Genomic DNA, 16,098 nt, shown 5'->3' on the forward strand with positions numbered 1-16,098 from the left:
ACACAGGAACCATGGGGGGGGGGGGGTGTATGCTGCTGCCACTAGGAGGCTGACACTACGCACAAAAAAAATAAACTCCTCCCCTGCAGTGTACAGCCCACTAACTGGCATTATGAACTTCAGTTAGTGAGAAAGCCGTAGGAGAAAAACAATAAGGTTGAAATAACAACCACAAACATGAGAACTGTAAACATGAGAACAGTCACAGAACAACATAAACTGAATAACATGGGAGGGTGCTGTGTCCCCGAATGAAGGCTCTGAGGAACAGATTTTACGGTAAGCAACCAAAAATCCTGTTTTCTCTATCGCCTCATTGGGGGACACAGGAACCATGGGATGTCCCAAAGCATTCCCTGGGGCGGGAAAAACAGACTTCCATCAGGTCAGAGGACTCGTCACTGCTGCCTGCAAGATCCTTCTGCCTAGGCTGGCGTCTGCCGAAGCGTAGGTATGGACCTTGTAAAATTTGCCGATCATGTGTACAGAAGACCAGGTTGCCGCTTTGAAAAGCTGTAGGGCGGAAGCCCTGTGGTGCACCGCTCAGGAGGTGCCGATTGCCCAGGTAGAGTGAGCCTTAATCCCAGGAGGGGACACACTGTTCTTGACCCGGTAAACCTCCAAAATTGCTGTTCTGATCCAGCGAGCAATAGTTGCATCAGGAATAATGGAAAGAGAATCTGTCTTCCGGAAAGTGGCCGTTCTAGCCAGGTAGACCTTCACCGCCCTGACGAGGTCCAGCTTGTTCAATGATCGCTCCAGAGGATGAGTCGGAGCTGGACAAAAGGAAGGTCCTCGTTGAGGTGGAAGGAGAAAAACCACCTTAGGAAGGAAGGCGGAGGCCTCAGGACCACCTTGTCCTGGTGGATAACCAAGAAAGGAGGTCGGTAGGAAAGGGCCGCCAACTCGGAAACGCGCCGGATAGAGGATGGCTACAAGAAAGGCCACCTTCCAGGATAGAACTGACAGGGAAACCTCCCTGAGAGGCTCAAAGGGGGAACCCCTCAGAACCTCCAGCACAAGATTCAAATCCCATGAATCCACGGGAGCCCTGTACGGAGGGACAGCATGGGCTACTCCCTGAAGGAAGGACTTGACCTGTGGCTGAGAAGATAGCTTCTTCTGAAAAAGGACGGAGAGCACAGAAACCTGGCCCTTTACGGAACTAAGAGTGAGGCCCGAATCCAGTCCTGTATGAAGGCCAAAATGGAAGGAAGGCCAGAATGGAAGGAAGGGAAAAGGACATAGGTGAAACGTGGTTGGACTCGCACCAACGGAAGTAAGCCTTCCATGTACAATAGTAGATCCTGGAAGACGAAGGCTTCCTAGCCTGGATCATAGTGTGAATCACCCGATCCGAAAGGCTGGACACTCTTAGAACTGCGGTCTTAACAGCCACGCCGTCAAACTGAGCGACCGAGGATTCGGGTGGCAGATCGGACCCAGAGACAGCAGATCAGGTATAAGAAAAAGAAAAGATGGCCGACAGCACTCACAGCTTGGAGCGCCCGTCTCGGTCCAGGGAACCCACTAGGACCATAGAAGACTCAGGCAATGAAATGACAGTGCTCCATCCAGGTGTATAGTCCAAACGAATAAGTTTATTGAGCCATAGAACTCGCTGTTCTATGGCTCAATAAACTTATTCGTTTGGACTATACACCTGGATGGAGCGCTGTCATTTCATTGCCTGAGCAGATCAGGTTTGTCTGGAAGCCGCCAGGGGGTGTCCACGAGAAGGTTGACAATCTCCGCAATCCAAGATCTCCTGGGCCAATCCGGAGCGATCAGAATGACTGACACCCCTTCCGCCTTGATCTTTTTCAGCAGCTTGGGAAGCAAGGGCAGGGGTGGAAACAGGGGAGCATGAACTGTGACCAAGGAATGGCCAGAGCATCGACGCCCACTGCAAGCGGATCACGGGACCTGGAGACGAATCGAGGGACCTTCCTGTTCATTCGGGACGCTGTGAGGGCCACGTCCGGAGTCCCCCATCGAAGACAGATCTGATGGAAGACCTCCTGATGCAAGGACTAGTCCCCTGCCGCGAGGCCCTCGCGGCTGAGGAAGTCGGTGGCCCAATTGTCCACGCCGGGGATATGCACCGCGGATATCACCGAAAACCGTTGCCTCTGCCCAAAGGAGGAGCTTGGATACTGCGGCCAAGGCCAGAGAGCTCCGAGTCCCCCTTGGTGGATCTTCCAGTCCTAGACCTGGAGGATCTACCTTGGGAGAAGCGGGAATGCAAGGAAGGGGTTTGTCTGAAGGATACCTTCTTCTCTTGATGTGCCTGTGGCCTCTGCTGTTGGGAAACAGAACCAGACACCGCAAAACGACAAAAAGGCCGAAAGGACCAAAATTGCCGCCTAGGTGGAGGTCGGCGAGGTTTGGACTGGGGGAGAAGGGAGCTTGTGCCCCTGGTGGCATCCTTAATACTTTGGTCCAGCTTGGAACCGAAGAGATGAGATCCCTGAAAAGGCAGACTGGTAAGGGACTTTTTTTAATGACAAATCTGCCTGCCAGGCATAAAGCCAAACGGTATGATGGATGGCCACAACATTACTGGACGCCTGAGCGGCACAAGACGCAGCGTCCAGGGAAGCGGAAACCAAATATTCCCCAGCTGAGAAATTTGGGTGGCGAGTTCCGCCAGCTGTTCTGGTGGAGCTCCGGCCAGGATGCCCAGACAGAGTTGTTTGGCCCATTCGGATATAGACTTCCCAACCCAGGTTGAAGCAAAGGACGGACATAGGGTAGAGGCAGCCGCTTCGAAGGCCGAATTTGCAAAGGATTCTAGGATTCTATCGTTGGAATCTTTCAGAGATGCACTGCCAGACAGCGGGAGGACTGTGCTGGTGGATAGTTTAGAAACTGGTAGGTCCACAGAGGGAGAGGAAGTCCAGTTGGTGGTGAGATCCGGAGAAAAAGGATATAAGACGCCAAGGTGTTTTCCTCTTTGAAAGCGTCTGGTCGGATTTGCTCTCTGGCCAGAAGCTCATCAAATTCAGGATGAGGAGCGAAAACCTTGGGGGGTGGTTTAGACCATCTAAATGAATGGTTCCGTAGAGGAATCTTTAGTGCCACAGGTCTTCTTGACCGCTCCAATGAGACTCTGAACCGTATCCCTCATGCTAGCGATTTGGTTCGAGTCCAGCTCCAAATTATACTCCAAAGGCGCATCAGAGAACGCCTTGCCTGACTTCAGGGAGGAGGACCGTGGGGAGAGATGGAACGGGAAGAGGACTCAGACCGGCGTTCCTGTCGGGATCTTTTGCGGCCTATATTGGAAGTCTTGGATGGAGCTTCTTGCGACCCACTGGCAACTGCGGGAGCCTGCAGGGGCAACCGATCGAGCACGGACATGAGGGTATGGGAAACCCGTGTTAGATCCGCTACCGATTGTGACAGAGGAAGCCCAGCCTGGGGTGGAGACTTCGCTCTCAAGCGGAGCAGCAGGGGGAACCGGAGAGGTGGGCATAATGGGGTTGCTGCAGGCCTGACAGAGGGGAGAGGACTGACCTGAGGGAAGTTTGCAGTTACAAGACGAACACACAAAGTGTTTGACTAAAGCAGAGGAAGAAGTAGGACGAGAGCGACCTGCCTTAGAATTAGACATGACGAACGAGCCCCTGAGGAATGCCAGAAGGTTGGGGGACAGGAAGGCAGGGGAGAGTGTCAGTCTGCAGTGCAGAGCTACTCACGGCAGGGAAGCGTTTTCCAGATGGAGGGCTACACGGTTTTGAAGGTGCTCTTCAGAAACGAGGGTCCTTCAAGCAGGGGTACAGGCAGTCAGGGAAGACTTCTGGGACACTCTCCAGTCCGGAGCCTACTGCAGGCCTGACAGAAGCAGGGAGATGGCGACCGGAAGGGATGAGGATGCCAGGATTTGCGCAGAAATCCTACAGCGGCATAGCAGATGGGCGGAGCTAACCGCCAGGCAGGAACACCAATATGGCGCTGGTGGGCAGAGCTCGCCGAGGAGATAGTCGGGCGGGAGAAAAACCCACCCGAGGAACAAGGAAGTGGGCGGAGTTGCGGCACCAGAAGTAGGCCCCGGCAGAAGCTTGGGCCTAAATTAGAAGCCAGCGACCGCCGGAGAGGGCTACAGCGCCGGAAAGCGTGCGGCCGTCGGGAAAGGCGGCGTGGCTGACTGCAGTGCTGCCGCCCTGTGACAGAAACAGTGTGGCCGCAGGAAAAGCAGCGCGGCTGCCTATAAGGCCGCCAGAAAAGAGATAGCACAGCTGCTAGAAAGGCCGCCACGTGAATGGAGCAATGACCCCCTCCCCATGTGTCCGCCTATTGTCTGTAGACCGCACTCCTGCCTGCGGTTAAAAAGGATGGAAAACGCCGACCAGGCCAAAAGGAAGCCTGTAAAAAGTTTGCGCACCCCTGCGAAATAGGAATCACAAGGGACCCCCCATTGAATGCCCCGGATTTAAGGAGGGACTAAAAGGTACCTGAGGGTAGGGGTAGATTAAATACTCGCCTAAAACATCCATCGCCGTCCGTTACCAACCTCAAACCGGGGAAGGTATCAGACATCCAGGGAGCTGGTGATGGACGTCCTCGTCTCCGCAAACGACAGGCTCTGGTGGGCGAGTGGGTGGGGGACGGAGCTAGGACAGGACTTCTAAGCATGCTTGTGTGCTAGGGTCTTGGTTCTACTATCGGATCTATGAGGATACGGGGTGGCAGTACACACCGTACTCCTAGTCCATATTGTGGGATTACAGTTGTGACTGTTCACACTGTATCCCTCCGGAAAACCTGGAAGAAAAACGACGCACATCGAGTTAAAGGGTCTAATGAAAGACCAGTGTCCACCTCCTACTGACACTAAGCTAAACTGGAGTTCATAATGCCAGTCGGTGGGGTGTACACTGCAGGGGAGGAGCTAACTTTTTTTGTGCATAGTGTCAGCCTCCTAGTAGCAGCAGCATACACCCCCCATGGTTCCTGGGTCCCCCAATGAGGCGATAGAGAAACAGAAGATCTATAGTTCATTCTCAAAGGTGTTTGGACTAACCTCCCTTTACAATTCCTTTAAAAAAAAAAAAAAATGTGTGCAGTGCTATCGAGAAGAATTGTTTTGAAGGCAAAAGGTCACACCAAATATTGATTTGATTTAGATTTTTTTTTGCTCACACAAAAAACAACTATTAACAAATGCAATTACCACTTCTATTTTTGAAAGAATTCCTACTTTGCAGATTTTTTTCCCACACCTGCCTAAAACTTGTGCAGAGTGCTGTATATATATTAAAAAGAAGCCATTGAGAAGAAATGATCATCACTATAAAGGTATGGCCATGCTGGTACTATTACGCCGGGGTCACACTTGCGAGCTTAATGCGAGAAACTCACACGAGTCTCTCGCATCAATACTTCGCTCTCGGGACCGGAGTGTGCGGCTGCATGTATCTCTATAAAGCTGCACGCTCCGGTCTCGAGTGCTGGCAGCAGTGCTGGAACTTGATGCACGAGTTTCTCGCATTGAACTCGCAAGTGTGACACTCGCCTTACACTGATTAAATGCATACCTTCCTCCTGTAGGAACACAGGAGGATGGGCCAGAGCAGAAGAGGATCCAATGCCTCAGAACCACACTGATGCACAGAAGAAAACTTTAAAGCACGATTAAAAAAAAAAAGAACCACTTATCGGATTCCTTCAATAAAAGGTATCAATTTAATCAGTGTAATAGCACAACTACGATCATACCTTTACTTTATAGTGATAACTCCTGCTAACAGGTTCCCTTTAAGGGAAAATGCATGCACCATCATCACTCCATTCACGTATTGATCTCTTGGGCTCTTGGCGCTCCCATAGTCAAGAACTTCAGCAATCAGCACGTTATCTTGTGGACAGGTGATCACTTGCTTCACTTTGTGGAGGATGGCAAGTCAATTTCCAACACATTCAATCATAAAACAGAATTAAACATGTGTTTTTTGTAACTTGTAGATCTGAGATCGTGTCAAATGCATGGATCATAAAAGCTGATCAGAAAGAACTAATGGCACTGTAATAGGACGTGCTCTGACCACCATCTTAGGCAAAATAAGACATGCATTTCTGTAAAATAGTGTATTCCTTTGAAGAAAAACAAGAAATGGAAAATTATGCACAATTCCACAGATAAGTTGATAATTTAAGAAATAAACTTTAAATACTGAAAATGCACAAAATAGGAAAAGCAAAGTATGAATTCTGAACACAGGCTCGGGAGCAGGGGTATATCAGTACATTAATACTTTCAAGCCAAGTTTTGCCATTATTTGTTTTTCACTAAAAACAATGTGCAAAACAAAATTAAGACAAAAAAAAAAAAATCAGCAGCTTCAGATTTACAACAGAGACTGACGTCAGCCACGATATCAGCCCAAATAAGCTCAGTTATGGAGAATGGAGAGAAATGGCAGTATACAGCCTTCTGTGTTTGGGTGTGCGGATGTGTCAGGCTTTGTTGGCTCACAAGGAATACAAAGCATATAGAGATATATCGATCTCACATATTCATACAAGAAAGAATCTACAGATTAACAATGGCTTGTGCCAAGAATAAAAGTTTCCACAGTGGAAAGCTTAAAGAAGTTTTCCAACCCCATGAATTTCTTACACACAGTTTACAATTGTTAAAACTAACAGAAGGAGTAATGACCACCCTCCCCATCATTTCACAGCTGTCGGCAAACAATGGTTCGGCCAACAGTTATGTGTCCCGAGTTCTCCATACACAGGAATGCTAGGATGAGCACTTGAATGTTCTTTATGAAAAAGCCACCGCCATAATTCTCTGGCACTGGCTTATCTCCACGAATACAAAAGGATCATCCAACAGAAATCAAACGTGGCAGATCCTTTGGCAGGTGGGACAACTTTAGTCCAGTTGGGGCCCGAATACTCGCTTTATCAATATCTTCACCCGACTCCAGAGGTGATCACTGAAGCCCGGTAAGCGAAGGTCAGCAGGAGACACGGGAGCATGGGAACGTCTTGTGATTGGTAAGATAGTGAATACTACTTCTTTTGTTATTAATATAAGTGATTTGTAAGAATTTTTTTCTGGGATTGGTAAAACCCTTTAACGTCAAAGCAATCATACTGTTACTTTCATAAATCAGTTTTACGTTGTATAATAAGGTAAGCTAATCATTTGTTCTTCAAAAGCACAATATGGTTTCTCCTGGCAACAAAAAAAATAAAAAATAATATAATTGCAGTTTTTAGAAAACTTTTGACATGGGAGGAACAAAAGTGCGCAGTGCAGCACTGATGTCCTCAGAGGCTAGAGGTGGGTTCCACACCGAGTCCATGGAGTCTTTTCAGTGTCAAATGAGAGCAGCGCTTATAAGAGCCCCCTCTTTAACTTATAGGTGGAGTACCCATTGATCACAGCTTCTATCGTGTCTATGACATGTCAAATGCTTTCTGAAGATAAAGTTACGCTTTAAGTCAGTGCATAGATGTCCTCATAAGAACAGGAGCTGATCAATCATGCAGGTAGCAAAGTATTACGGTGCCTGGGCACGAATTTATCACTTCACTCTACAAAGAATCTTTGCCCAACATCGTTAAAAGATATATATAAAAGAATATTAACATGATATTAGAATTTCTGAAACACACAAATTACTGTAAGTAAAAAAAAAAAATAAATTCCAAGAACTACAGTACGTCTGATTGCTCTTGAAACATAGTCCATTACAGAATCAGGCCTTCTATAGTTACCCATTATAGGATGCCTAATGTTTCGGTAACCCACAGAGTCTTCTATATAGTCATCTGTTCTTGCATTGATAAAAACAGGGACTTTCGCTCCAATGAAATGTGAATAGGTCCACAGTGAAGCAACGACATGTGAAAACTAATCTGATCAGATCGATTTAAAAACAAAGGAACAATGACACCAAAATTTGTTTTAAAGCACCATGACCATATAAAGTTATTTAGAAAGTTCTTCCTCCTGACACTAGCCTCAGGACTCTCTGGATAATTGTTCAGCTACTGCTCCTATGAAGACATGTTGAAAACACAATTAAAAGAACATTTCCAAGTATTATTTTAATAGTTAAAAAAATAATTAGTACAAAGTTATTCACTTGTATACCATATACTGGCTGAAAGGAAATATTCACAGAGGAAATATACCTCATAAAAAACCCTGCTTTTAAAATTTAAATAACAAAAAGATTTATAATTGTGAAACACCACAGTTGATGTATCTGCAAAACCTACACTTACTACACCTAAAAGTCCCCAAATTCTTACTGTCCAGCCATGTACATGGGTGTTTAAGGGGCGTATACCAGTTGATCTCAAATGGACCTACTCCTTCTAAAAGTAATATCTCACTGATGTCCAAATCTGCTTTTAAAAGTTACCTCAGTGCTTTTTCGGAATATCCCGTACCTCCCGTGAGCAATCATCATACCTTCCATTTATGCTCTGACCAGTTGTCCATTCTCATCTTTCTTTTGAGGTCTAAATAGCAGTGGCCTGGCCTCCTTAAATGCTAAATTGAGCGTGTTAAGGAAATATCCTCTTTCTAGGAAACTATCCCTGAGTTGCTGCACTTGTTGGTAAAAAGTCCTAGTCGAGGAGCAGTTTTTACGCATACGACAATATTGTTCCTTTGATATCCCCTTCTTAAGGCTCTGGGGATTTTCCCAGTGTAGCAGATCGTTTGTGATGTTGGTTTTTGAAAAGTCTTAGTTGATATCTGACAGATCAATACCTCTTTCAATGGTAATATCTAAAAAATTTTTTTTTTAAAAACTATCAATCTAATTCCAACGCAAATCTCAGACCCAGTGTATTTTCATTAATGTCCTTGACAAACCTGTCAAAGGATACCTTATCATTAGTCCAAAGGATGAGAACATTGTCAATATAGCGCCTCCCAGAATAAAATGGTATTTCATCCTCCTCAAAGACAATGGAATCCTCCCAACAGCCCAAAAACCAATTAGCATAAGTGGGGGCATATGGCCTCCCCATTGCAATGCCCATGAACTGGTGGTAGAATCTGGCATCAAAACTAAAATAATTGTGTGTTAATAGGAAATTCAAACGTTTCTGGACAAACATGGTGGGAGGTCAGGTATTGAATATCTCTAGAACTGAGAAAGTGCTCAACTGCCTTTAGTCCAAATTCATGTGGAATACTGCAGTAAAGTGCCTCTACAGCAGTAGATACTAGCTGTACATCAAACAATCACGATATTGTCTAATTTCAACTATAAAAGTTAATAATTGGTCTGCACTCAAAATAAAATGGAGGTGCTGGAGGAGTTGGTTGTAGTCCCCGTAGATGGAGAGTACGGTGGATATTACCTTCTAAGTCGATATATTCAAGATACTTTATTGACTGGTACACATCAAAGAAGCATGAACCAGTTGAAAACCAATTAGCGACAAAATAAGTAAGACCCGTCCTGGGTCGCAGTATATCTTAGAAGAGTACTGGGGAATAGAAGAGCGAAACGCAGGCACATCCCATGCCATTGCAGTGCTTCTTTGATGTGTACCAATCAAAGTATCTTGAATATATTGACTTTGCAAGTGAGGTGGATATTCCCTTCTAACTTTAACTAGAACTCAGAAGTATCCCTTTTGCAAGATGGTAATGCAGTAACAAATTTTCCTAGCACTATCAATACACACACTTCTATTTTGAGTTAAAAGTTTAAAACCACTAAAGGATTTCTTTTAAACGTAATTTAGGAAGAGAATGAAAAACAGGTCTCATAGGGTACTTAGGATACATAGAAAACATCTAATTTTTTTTAAAGAGGAGTCCAACATCTAGTGCCTCAATAAGCACTCTCTCAAGTTAGTTTTCCAAAATGGTCAGTGGGGTCCAGTCGTATATCGATCTGTCCTACAGGATACCCAGACACATCCTTAGGGGATGATGAAGAATCACCAGACTAACCCCTTTATCTGACACTTAATACATCAAGTCACCATTATTTGCAGGGTTATCAAGGCTTCTCTCTGCAAATGACAGATTGGAAGATGGAACACCTCACATCCTGTCCTAGATTTCTTAGGTCTTCCTTTACTAGCCTAGTAAAGATATCCATGCTTGTGATCTGATCCTGGAGGAGTCCCAGTATTGATCCATAAGGGGATTCCAGGACTGGTACTCCATTCAATAACCCGCCAGTAATCGGACACTAAGAAGATCCTCCTCGTGCCATAAATTTTAAATCGGTCATGGTTTTTTTTTTAAAAAAAGTTTATTTTTAAATTTCCCTGGGGACAGGTTGATATTTTTCATCCATTAAAAGTCATCATAAATTTGTGGGGATGTAAGAAAACCCTTTATAAAAAGGACTCTTAAATCTATTGTCACATCCTCTATCTGCAACTGAGTTATCATTTTATTATCATTATGAAGGGTTACTTCCAAAAATAACATCCAGGTCTTTTCTCTAAAAAAGAGAAGGAAGAAGGAAATGAGGATCCTGAGGATGGGGAGGAAAGGTATAGGTGATAGGAAACCCGATACAACCTTCATTGACTTTAAATTGTTCCACACTGAGGTACAGTTTTTTCACTCATGTCTGTCCCACCTGGTCCTAAACGTTTTTTTTTTAGGTCTGGAATGCTCATATTAAGGCCTCTTAGAGGTAGATATATTATCAATTTTCATGCCCCACTGAATCATTAGCCGTTCAGCCATTTGTCATTTTGCTGTTTGAGGATCTCCATTGAAGCGTGTTGAAATTGGTTGGTAGACTTTTTCAGCCAGGAGAGCATTATTTCACATTTTTTATTTAAAAATTCTTTTTTTTGTTGCTGATATTGTTAAAGTATATTTTTATAAGGTATATTTCCTCTATGAATTTTGGTAATTTATTCTATATACCAAATACTGATATTTTCTGAGTTACTCAAAGGAAATAAAGCAAGGAGAAAGCACCTGCCCAAAGGAAGACGAAAGAACTACAATGACAGTTCACATTCACGCAGGGTGACATGATGGATGGCAGCTAAAGTCTAGCATCTGGGAAGGTAGTTTGCAAGTCAATTCATGGAGTGGAATTATGGATAATGGGTTAAGTGAGGAAGCGGAAATGCCAGGGGTCACATCTGATAATGGCCAGAAAGGTATAATTAACCCCTTATGAGAGCTAAATGCATGGTCCAAGGGAGTGTCCGGATGGGTTATCCACATTCATATCAATTAAATGTACATTTCCTATCTGCATTACTATTCATGTGCATCATATTTATGGCTAAATTTCAGACATGTAACAGTTTAAAGAAAATCTCAATGCGGATGTGTGGGATCTGCCAGTTACCCTACATCACAGTTATATTTGCAGCTAGATTTGCCCTGGACAAAAATTGTAAACTGCACCATCGTTACTTCCAACATTTGGTTCCAATACATTACAGCGGCCACAGGCACCAAACAGCAGATCGAAAATGGTTACATGAGTAAGGCCACCATGCTTCTTCCAGTTGCCAAAATCTGTAATAAATTGATTGCATCGAAGCCTTGATCAGTGACTACTGTACAGGGGGCAGAATAAAATTGGTTTTGAGAAAGACTATGACCTTTAGCCAAAATGGAGCTAAATAAAAAGAGGAAAATTCAGATTTTGATATTAGCCTTTTCGTTCCTGTGTGTTCGTTGCAAAGGTAGGAAAAAGCTCCCCATTGTAGTCTTCCACTCCAGAAATCCATGTCGGCAACTGTCTCAGATCGGGCGTTTTCAGCAAACAGCAGGTTTATTTTTCCCCAGAGACCTTTTGCGGCACCCTAGGGTGGCAAGATGCCATTCAATCAGGTGTGCCACAGTCCATCTCTTCCTCTCATTGGCGTGCTTCAGTTCATCAAAGTAACACGCAACGAAAGAAACTGCTTTTCTTCGCCGATTTTTCTGTAATTTTTACCGGACCTCCACTTCCTGGAGTGCTGCTTTCATTCTGGGAAAAGAAAGTACAAAAGCTGAAGTGTGACATTAATGAATGTACTTTCATACATCGCAGAAGAATGTAGACCATTGATCAAGCTTCCATCAAGTCACATTTATACACAGATGTCCAGCCACACATCCAATGCGGAAGCTGCTACGTAGCGAAGTAGTGACCCGAACAATTAGAAAGAACCGTCTAGCTCGATGATATGAGATGCAAATGTTATAAGTGAAGCTGCCAGGACCCCCGCTAACATCAGCAGAAGTTTGATAATGAGCATATAACTATTACTTTTAAACTTATCTTCATCAACTTTTATCCAGTGCGACAACAGCCTTAAAAACATGGCCATGCATAACTGCAATCACATAGGCTCATCCCCAGACCCCATGTTCTCAGTGAGCAGAAAGATCCAATCTGCTCTAAGTTGTCCAATAAGCCAAAACATTACAAATTACCAGTTTAATATGAGAAATAAATAAAAATACAGGACCTTATTTCAAATTAAATAAACTACAAGGCTTCGGCTATGTTCACATGTAGTGTGCTGTGTTTTTTAATGCCAAGTTTAACCCCTTCATGACCCAGCCTATTTTGACCTTAATGACATGGCTGTTTTTTGCAATTCTGACCAGTGTCCCTTTATGAGGTAATAACTCGGGAGCGCTTCAACGGATCTTAACGGTTCTGAGGCTGTTTTTTCGTGACATATTGGGCTTCACGTTAGTCATAAATTTAGGTCAATAATTTTTGCGTTTATTTGTGAAAAAAATGGAAACTTGGCTAAAATTTTGAAAATTTTGCAATTTTCAAATTTTGAATTTATATTCTGTTAAACCAGAGAGTTATGTGACACAAAATAGTTAATAAATAACATTTCCCACATGTATACTTTACATCAGCCCAATTTTGGAAACAAAATTTTTTTTTTTTTTGCTAGGAAGTTATAAGGGTTAAAATTTGACCAGCGATTTCTCATTTTTACAACGAAATTTACAAAACCATTTTTTTTTTAGGGACCACCTCACATTTGAAGTCAGTTTGAGGGGTCTACATGGATGAAAATACCCAAAAGTGACACCATTCTAAAAACTGCACCCCTCAAGGTACTCAAAACCACATTCAAGAAGTTTATTAACCCTTCAGGTGCTTCACAGCAGCAGAAGCAACATGGAAGGAAAAAATGAACATTTAACTTTTTAGTCACAAAAATGATGTTTTAGCAACAATTTTTTTATTTTCCCAAGGGTAAAAAGTGAAACTGGACCCCAAACGTTATTGTACAATTTCTCCCGAGTACGCCGATAGCTCATATATGGGAGGGAACCACTGTCTGGGTGCACGACAGGGCTCTGAAGAGAAAGAAAGCCATTTGACTTTTGAATGAAAAATTAGCTCCAATTGTTAGCGGACACCATTTCGCGTTTGGAGAGCCCCAGTGTGCCTAAACATTGGAGCTCGCCCACATGTGACCCCATTTTCAAAACTAGACTCTCCATGGAACTTATCTAGATGCATAGTGAGCACTTTAAACCCTCAGGTGCTTCACAAATTGATCCGAAAAAATACTTTTTTTTTTTTTCACAAAAAATTTAATTTAGCCTCAATTTGTTCATTTCCACATGGTCAACAGGCTAAAATGGATCCTAAAATTTATTGGGCAATTTCTCCTAAGTACACTGATACTTCACATGTGGGGGTAAACCATTGTTTGGGCACGCGGCAGGGCTCGGAAGGGAAGGGGCGCTATTTGACTGAATGAAAAGTTAGCTCCAAATCGTTAGCGGACACCATGTCGTGTTTGGAGAGCCCCTGTGTGCCTAAACATTGGAGCTCCCCCACATGTGACCCCATTTTGGAAACTAGACCTCCCGTGGAACTAATCTAGATGTGCGGTGACCACTTTAAACCCCCAAGTGCTTCACAGAAGTTTATAACGCAGAGCCGTGAAAATAAAAAAAATTTTTTCTTTCCTCAAAAATTATGTTTTAGCAAGCAATTTTTTATTTTCACAAGGGTAACAAAAGAAATTAGACCCCAATAGTTGTTGCCCAGTTTGTCCTGAGTACACTGATAACCCATATGTGGGGGTAAACCACTGTTTGGGCGCACGTCGGGGCTCGGAAGGGAGGAAGCACCATTTGACTTTTTGAACGCAAGATTGGCTAGAATCAATGGTGGCACCATGTTGCGTTTGCAGACCCCTGATGTGCCTAAACAGTGGAAACCCCTCAATTCTAACTTCAACACTAACCCCAACACACCCCTAACCCTTATCCCAACTGTAGCCATAACCCTAATCATAACCCTATCCCCAACACACCCCTAACCCTATCCATAACCCTAACCACAAGCCTAATCTTAACCCTATTTCCAACCCTAACCCTAAGGCTATATGCCCACGTTGCGGATTCGTGTGAGATTTTTCCGCACGATTTTTGAAAAATCCGCAGATAAAAGGCAGTGTGTTTTACCTGCGGATTTACAGTTTTTTTTTGTGCGGATTTCACCTGCGGATTCCTATTGGAGGAACAGGTGTAAAATGCTGCGGAATCCGCACAAAATTGACATGCTGCGGAAAATACAACGCAGCGTTTCCGCACAGTATTTTCCGCACCATGGGCACAGCGGATTTGGTTTTCCATAGGTTTACATGGTACTGTAAACCTGATGGAAAACTGCTATGAATTCGCAGCGGCCAATCCGCTGTGGATCCGCAGCCAATCCGTTGCGGATCCGCAGCCAAACCAGCACCGTGTGCACATACCCTAACCCTAGCCCTAACCCTAGTGTAAAAAAAATATATACATACACATTTTCTTTGTTATTGTCCCTACCTATGGGGGTGATAAAGGAATGGGGGGGTCATTTACTATTTTTTTTTATTTTGATCACTGTGATAAAACCTATCACAGTGATCAAAATATACCTGGAACGAATCTGCCGGCCAGCAGATTCGGCGGGCGCACTGCGCCCGCCATTTTGGAAAATGGCAGCGCCCATGGAGAAGACGGACGGACACCGGGAGGCTCGGCAAGTATGAGGTGGGGGGAGATCGGATCATGGGTGGTGGTGGTGGGGGGGAGATCGGAGCATGGTTGGGGGATGGGGTGGGGAAGATTGGTGCATCGAGATCGGAGCATGGGTGGGGGGGTGGGGAGATCGGAGCATTGAGATCGGAGCATGGGTGGGGTGTTGTGAATTCTGTTGTCGGGCTCCCTCCTGTGGTCATGAATGGTACTTCGGCTGGTTCTATCCATGGAATTCCTCTGGTGGCTGTGGGTGTTTCTGAGTTTCCTTCCACAGGTGACGAAGTTAATTCGTTAGCTGGCTGCTCTATTTAACTCCACTTAGATCTTTGCTCCGTGCCACCTGTCAATGTTCCAGTATTGGTCTTGTTCACTCCTGGATCGTTCTTGTGACCTGTCTTCCCAGCAGAAGCCAAGTGCCTGCTTGTTTTTCTCTGGTTTGCTATTTTTCTGTCCAGCTTGCTATTTTGTTTGTTGTCTTGCTTGCTGGAAGCTCTGGGACGCAGAGGGAGCGCCTCCGCACCGTGAGTCGGTGCGGAGGGTCTTTATGCGCCCTCTGCGTGGTCTTTTTGTAGGTTTTTGTGCTGACCGCAAAGCTACCTTTCCTATCCTCGGTCTGGTCAGTAAGTCGGGCCTCACTTTGCTAAATCTATTTCATCTCTGTGTTTGTATTTTCATCTTTACTCACAGTCATTATATGTGGGGGGCTGCCTTTTCCTTTGGTGAATTTCTCTGAGGCAAGGTAGGCTTTATTTTTCTATCTTCAGGGATAGCTAGTTCCTTAGGCTGTGCCGAGTTGAATAGGGAGCGTTAGGAGCAATCCACGGCTATTTCTAGTGTGTGTGATAGGATTAGGGATTGCGGTCAGCAGAGTTCCCACGTCCCAGAGCTCGTCCTATATTATCAGTAACTATCAGGTCATTCCGTGTGCTCTTAACCACCAGGTCCATTATTGTCCTGACCACCAGGTCATAACAGTACAGGTGGCCCAAAGTACTAATGCATCTCAATAGAGGGATAAGAGAAGTTCTGAGACCATTTTTTTTTCTTTGCAGTGTGTTTTTTCTCTCTTTTCCCCTTTACATCTGGGTGGTTCAGAACACAGGTGTAGACATGGACATTCAAGGTCTGTC

At 44.5% G+C, this 16,098-nt stretch overlaps 1 protein-coding gene across 1 annotated transcript in view; it reads right to left on the reverse strand.

The window, feature by feature from the left end:
* Positions 1–6,146: 6,146 nt before the first annotated feature.
* RAB8B (RAB8B, member RAS oncogene family) overlaps positions 6,147–16,098 on the reverse strand; it is a 52,331-nt gene continuing 42,379 nt past the window's right edge. Inside the window, exon 8 of the mRNA XM_069765578.1 lies at positions 6,147–11,945. Coding sequence (XP_069621679.1) covers positions 11,853–11,945 — 93 coding nt within the window. The 3' untranslated portion in view covers positions 6,147–11,852. The remainder of the gene's footprint in view (positions 11,946–16,098) is intronic.

The sequence above is a fragment of the Ranitomeya imitator genome, chromosome 4 (assembly GCF_032444005.1).
Source record: "Ranitomeya imitator isolate aRanImi1 chromosome 4, aRanImi1.pri, whole genome shotgun sequence".
In the NCBI taxonomy this organism is placed as follows: Eukaryota; Metazoa; Chordata; class Amphibia; order Anura; family Dendrobatidae; genus Ranitomeya; species Ranitomeya imitator.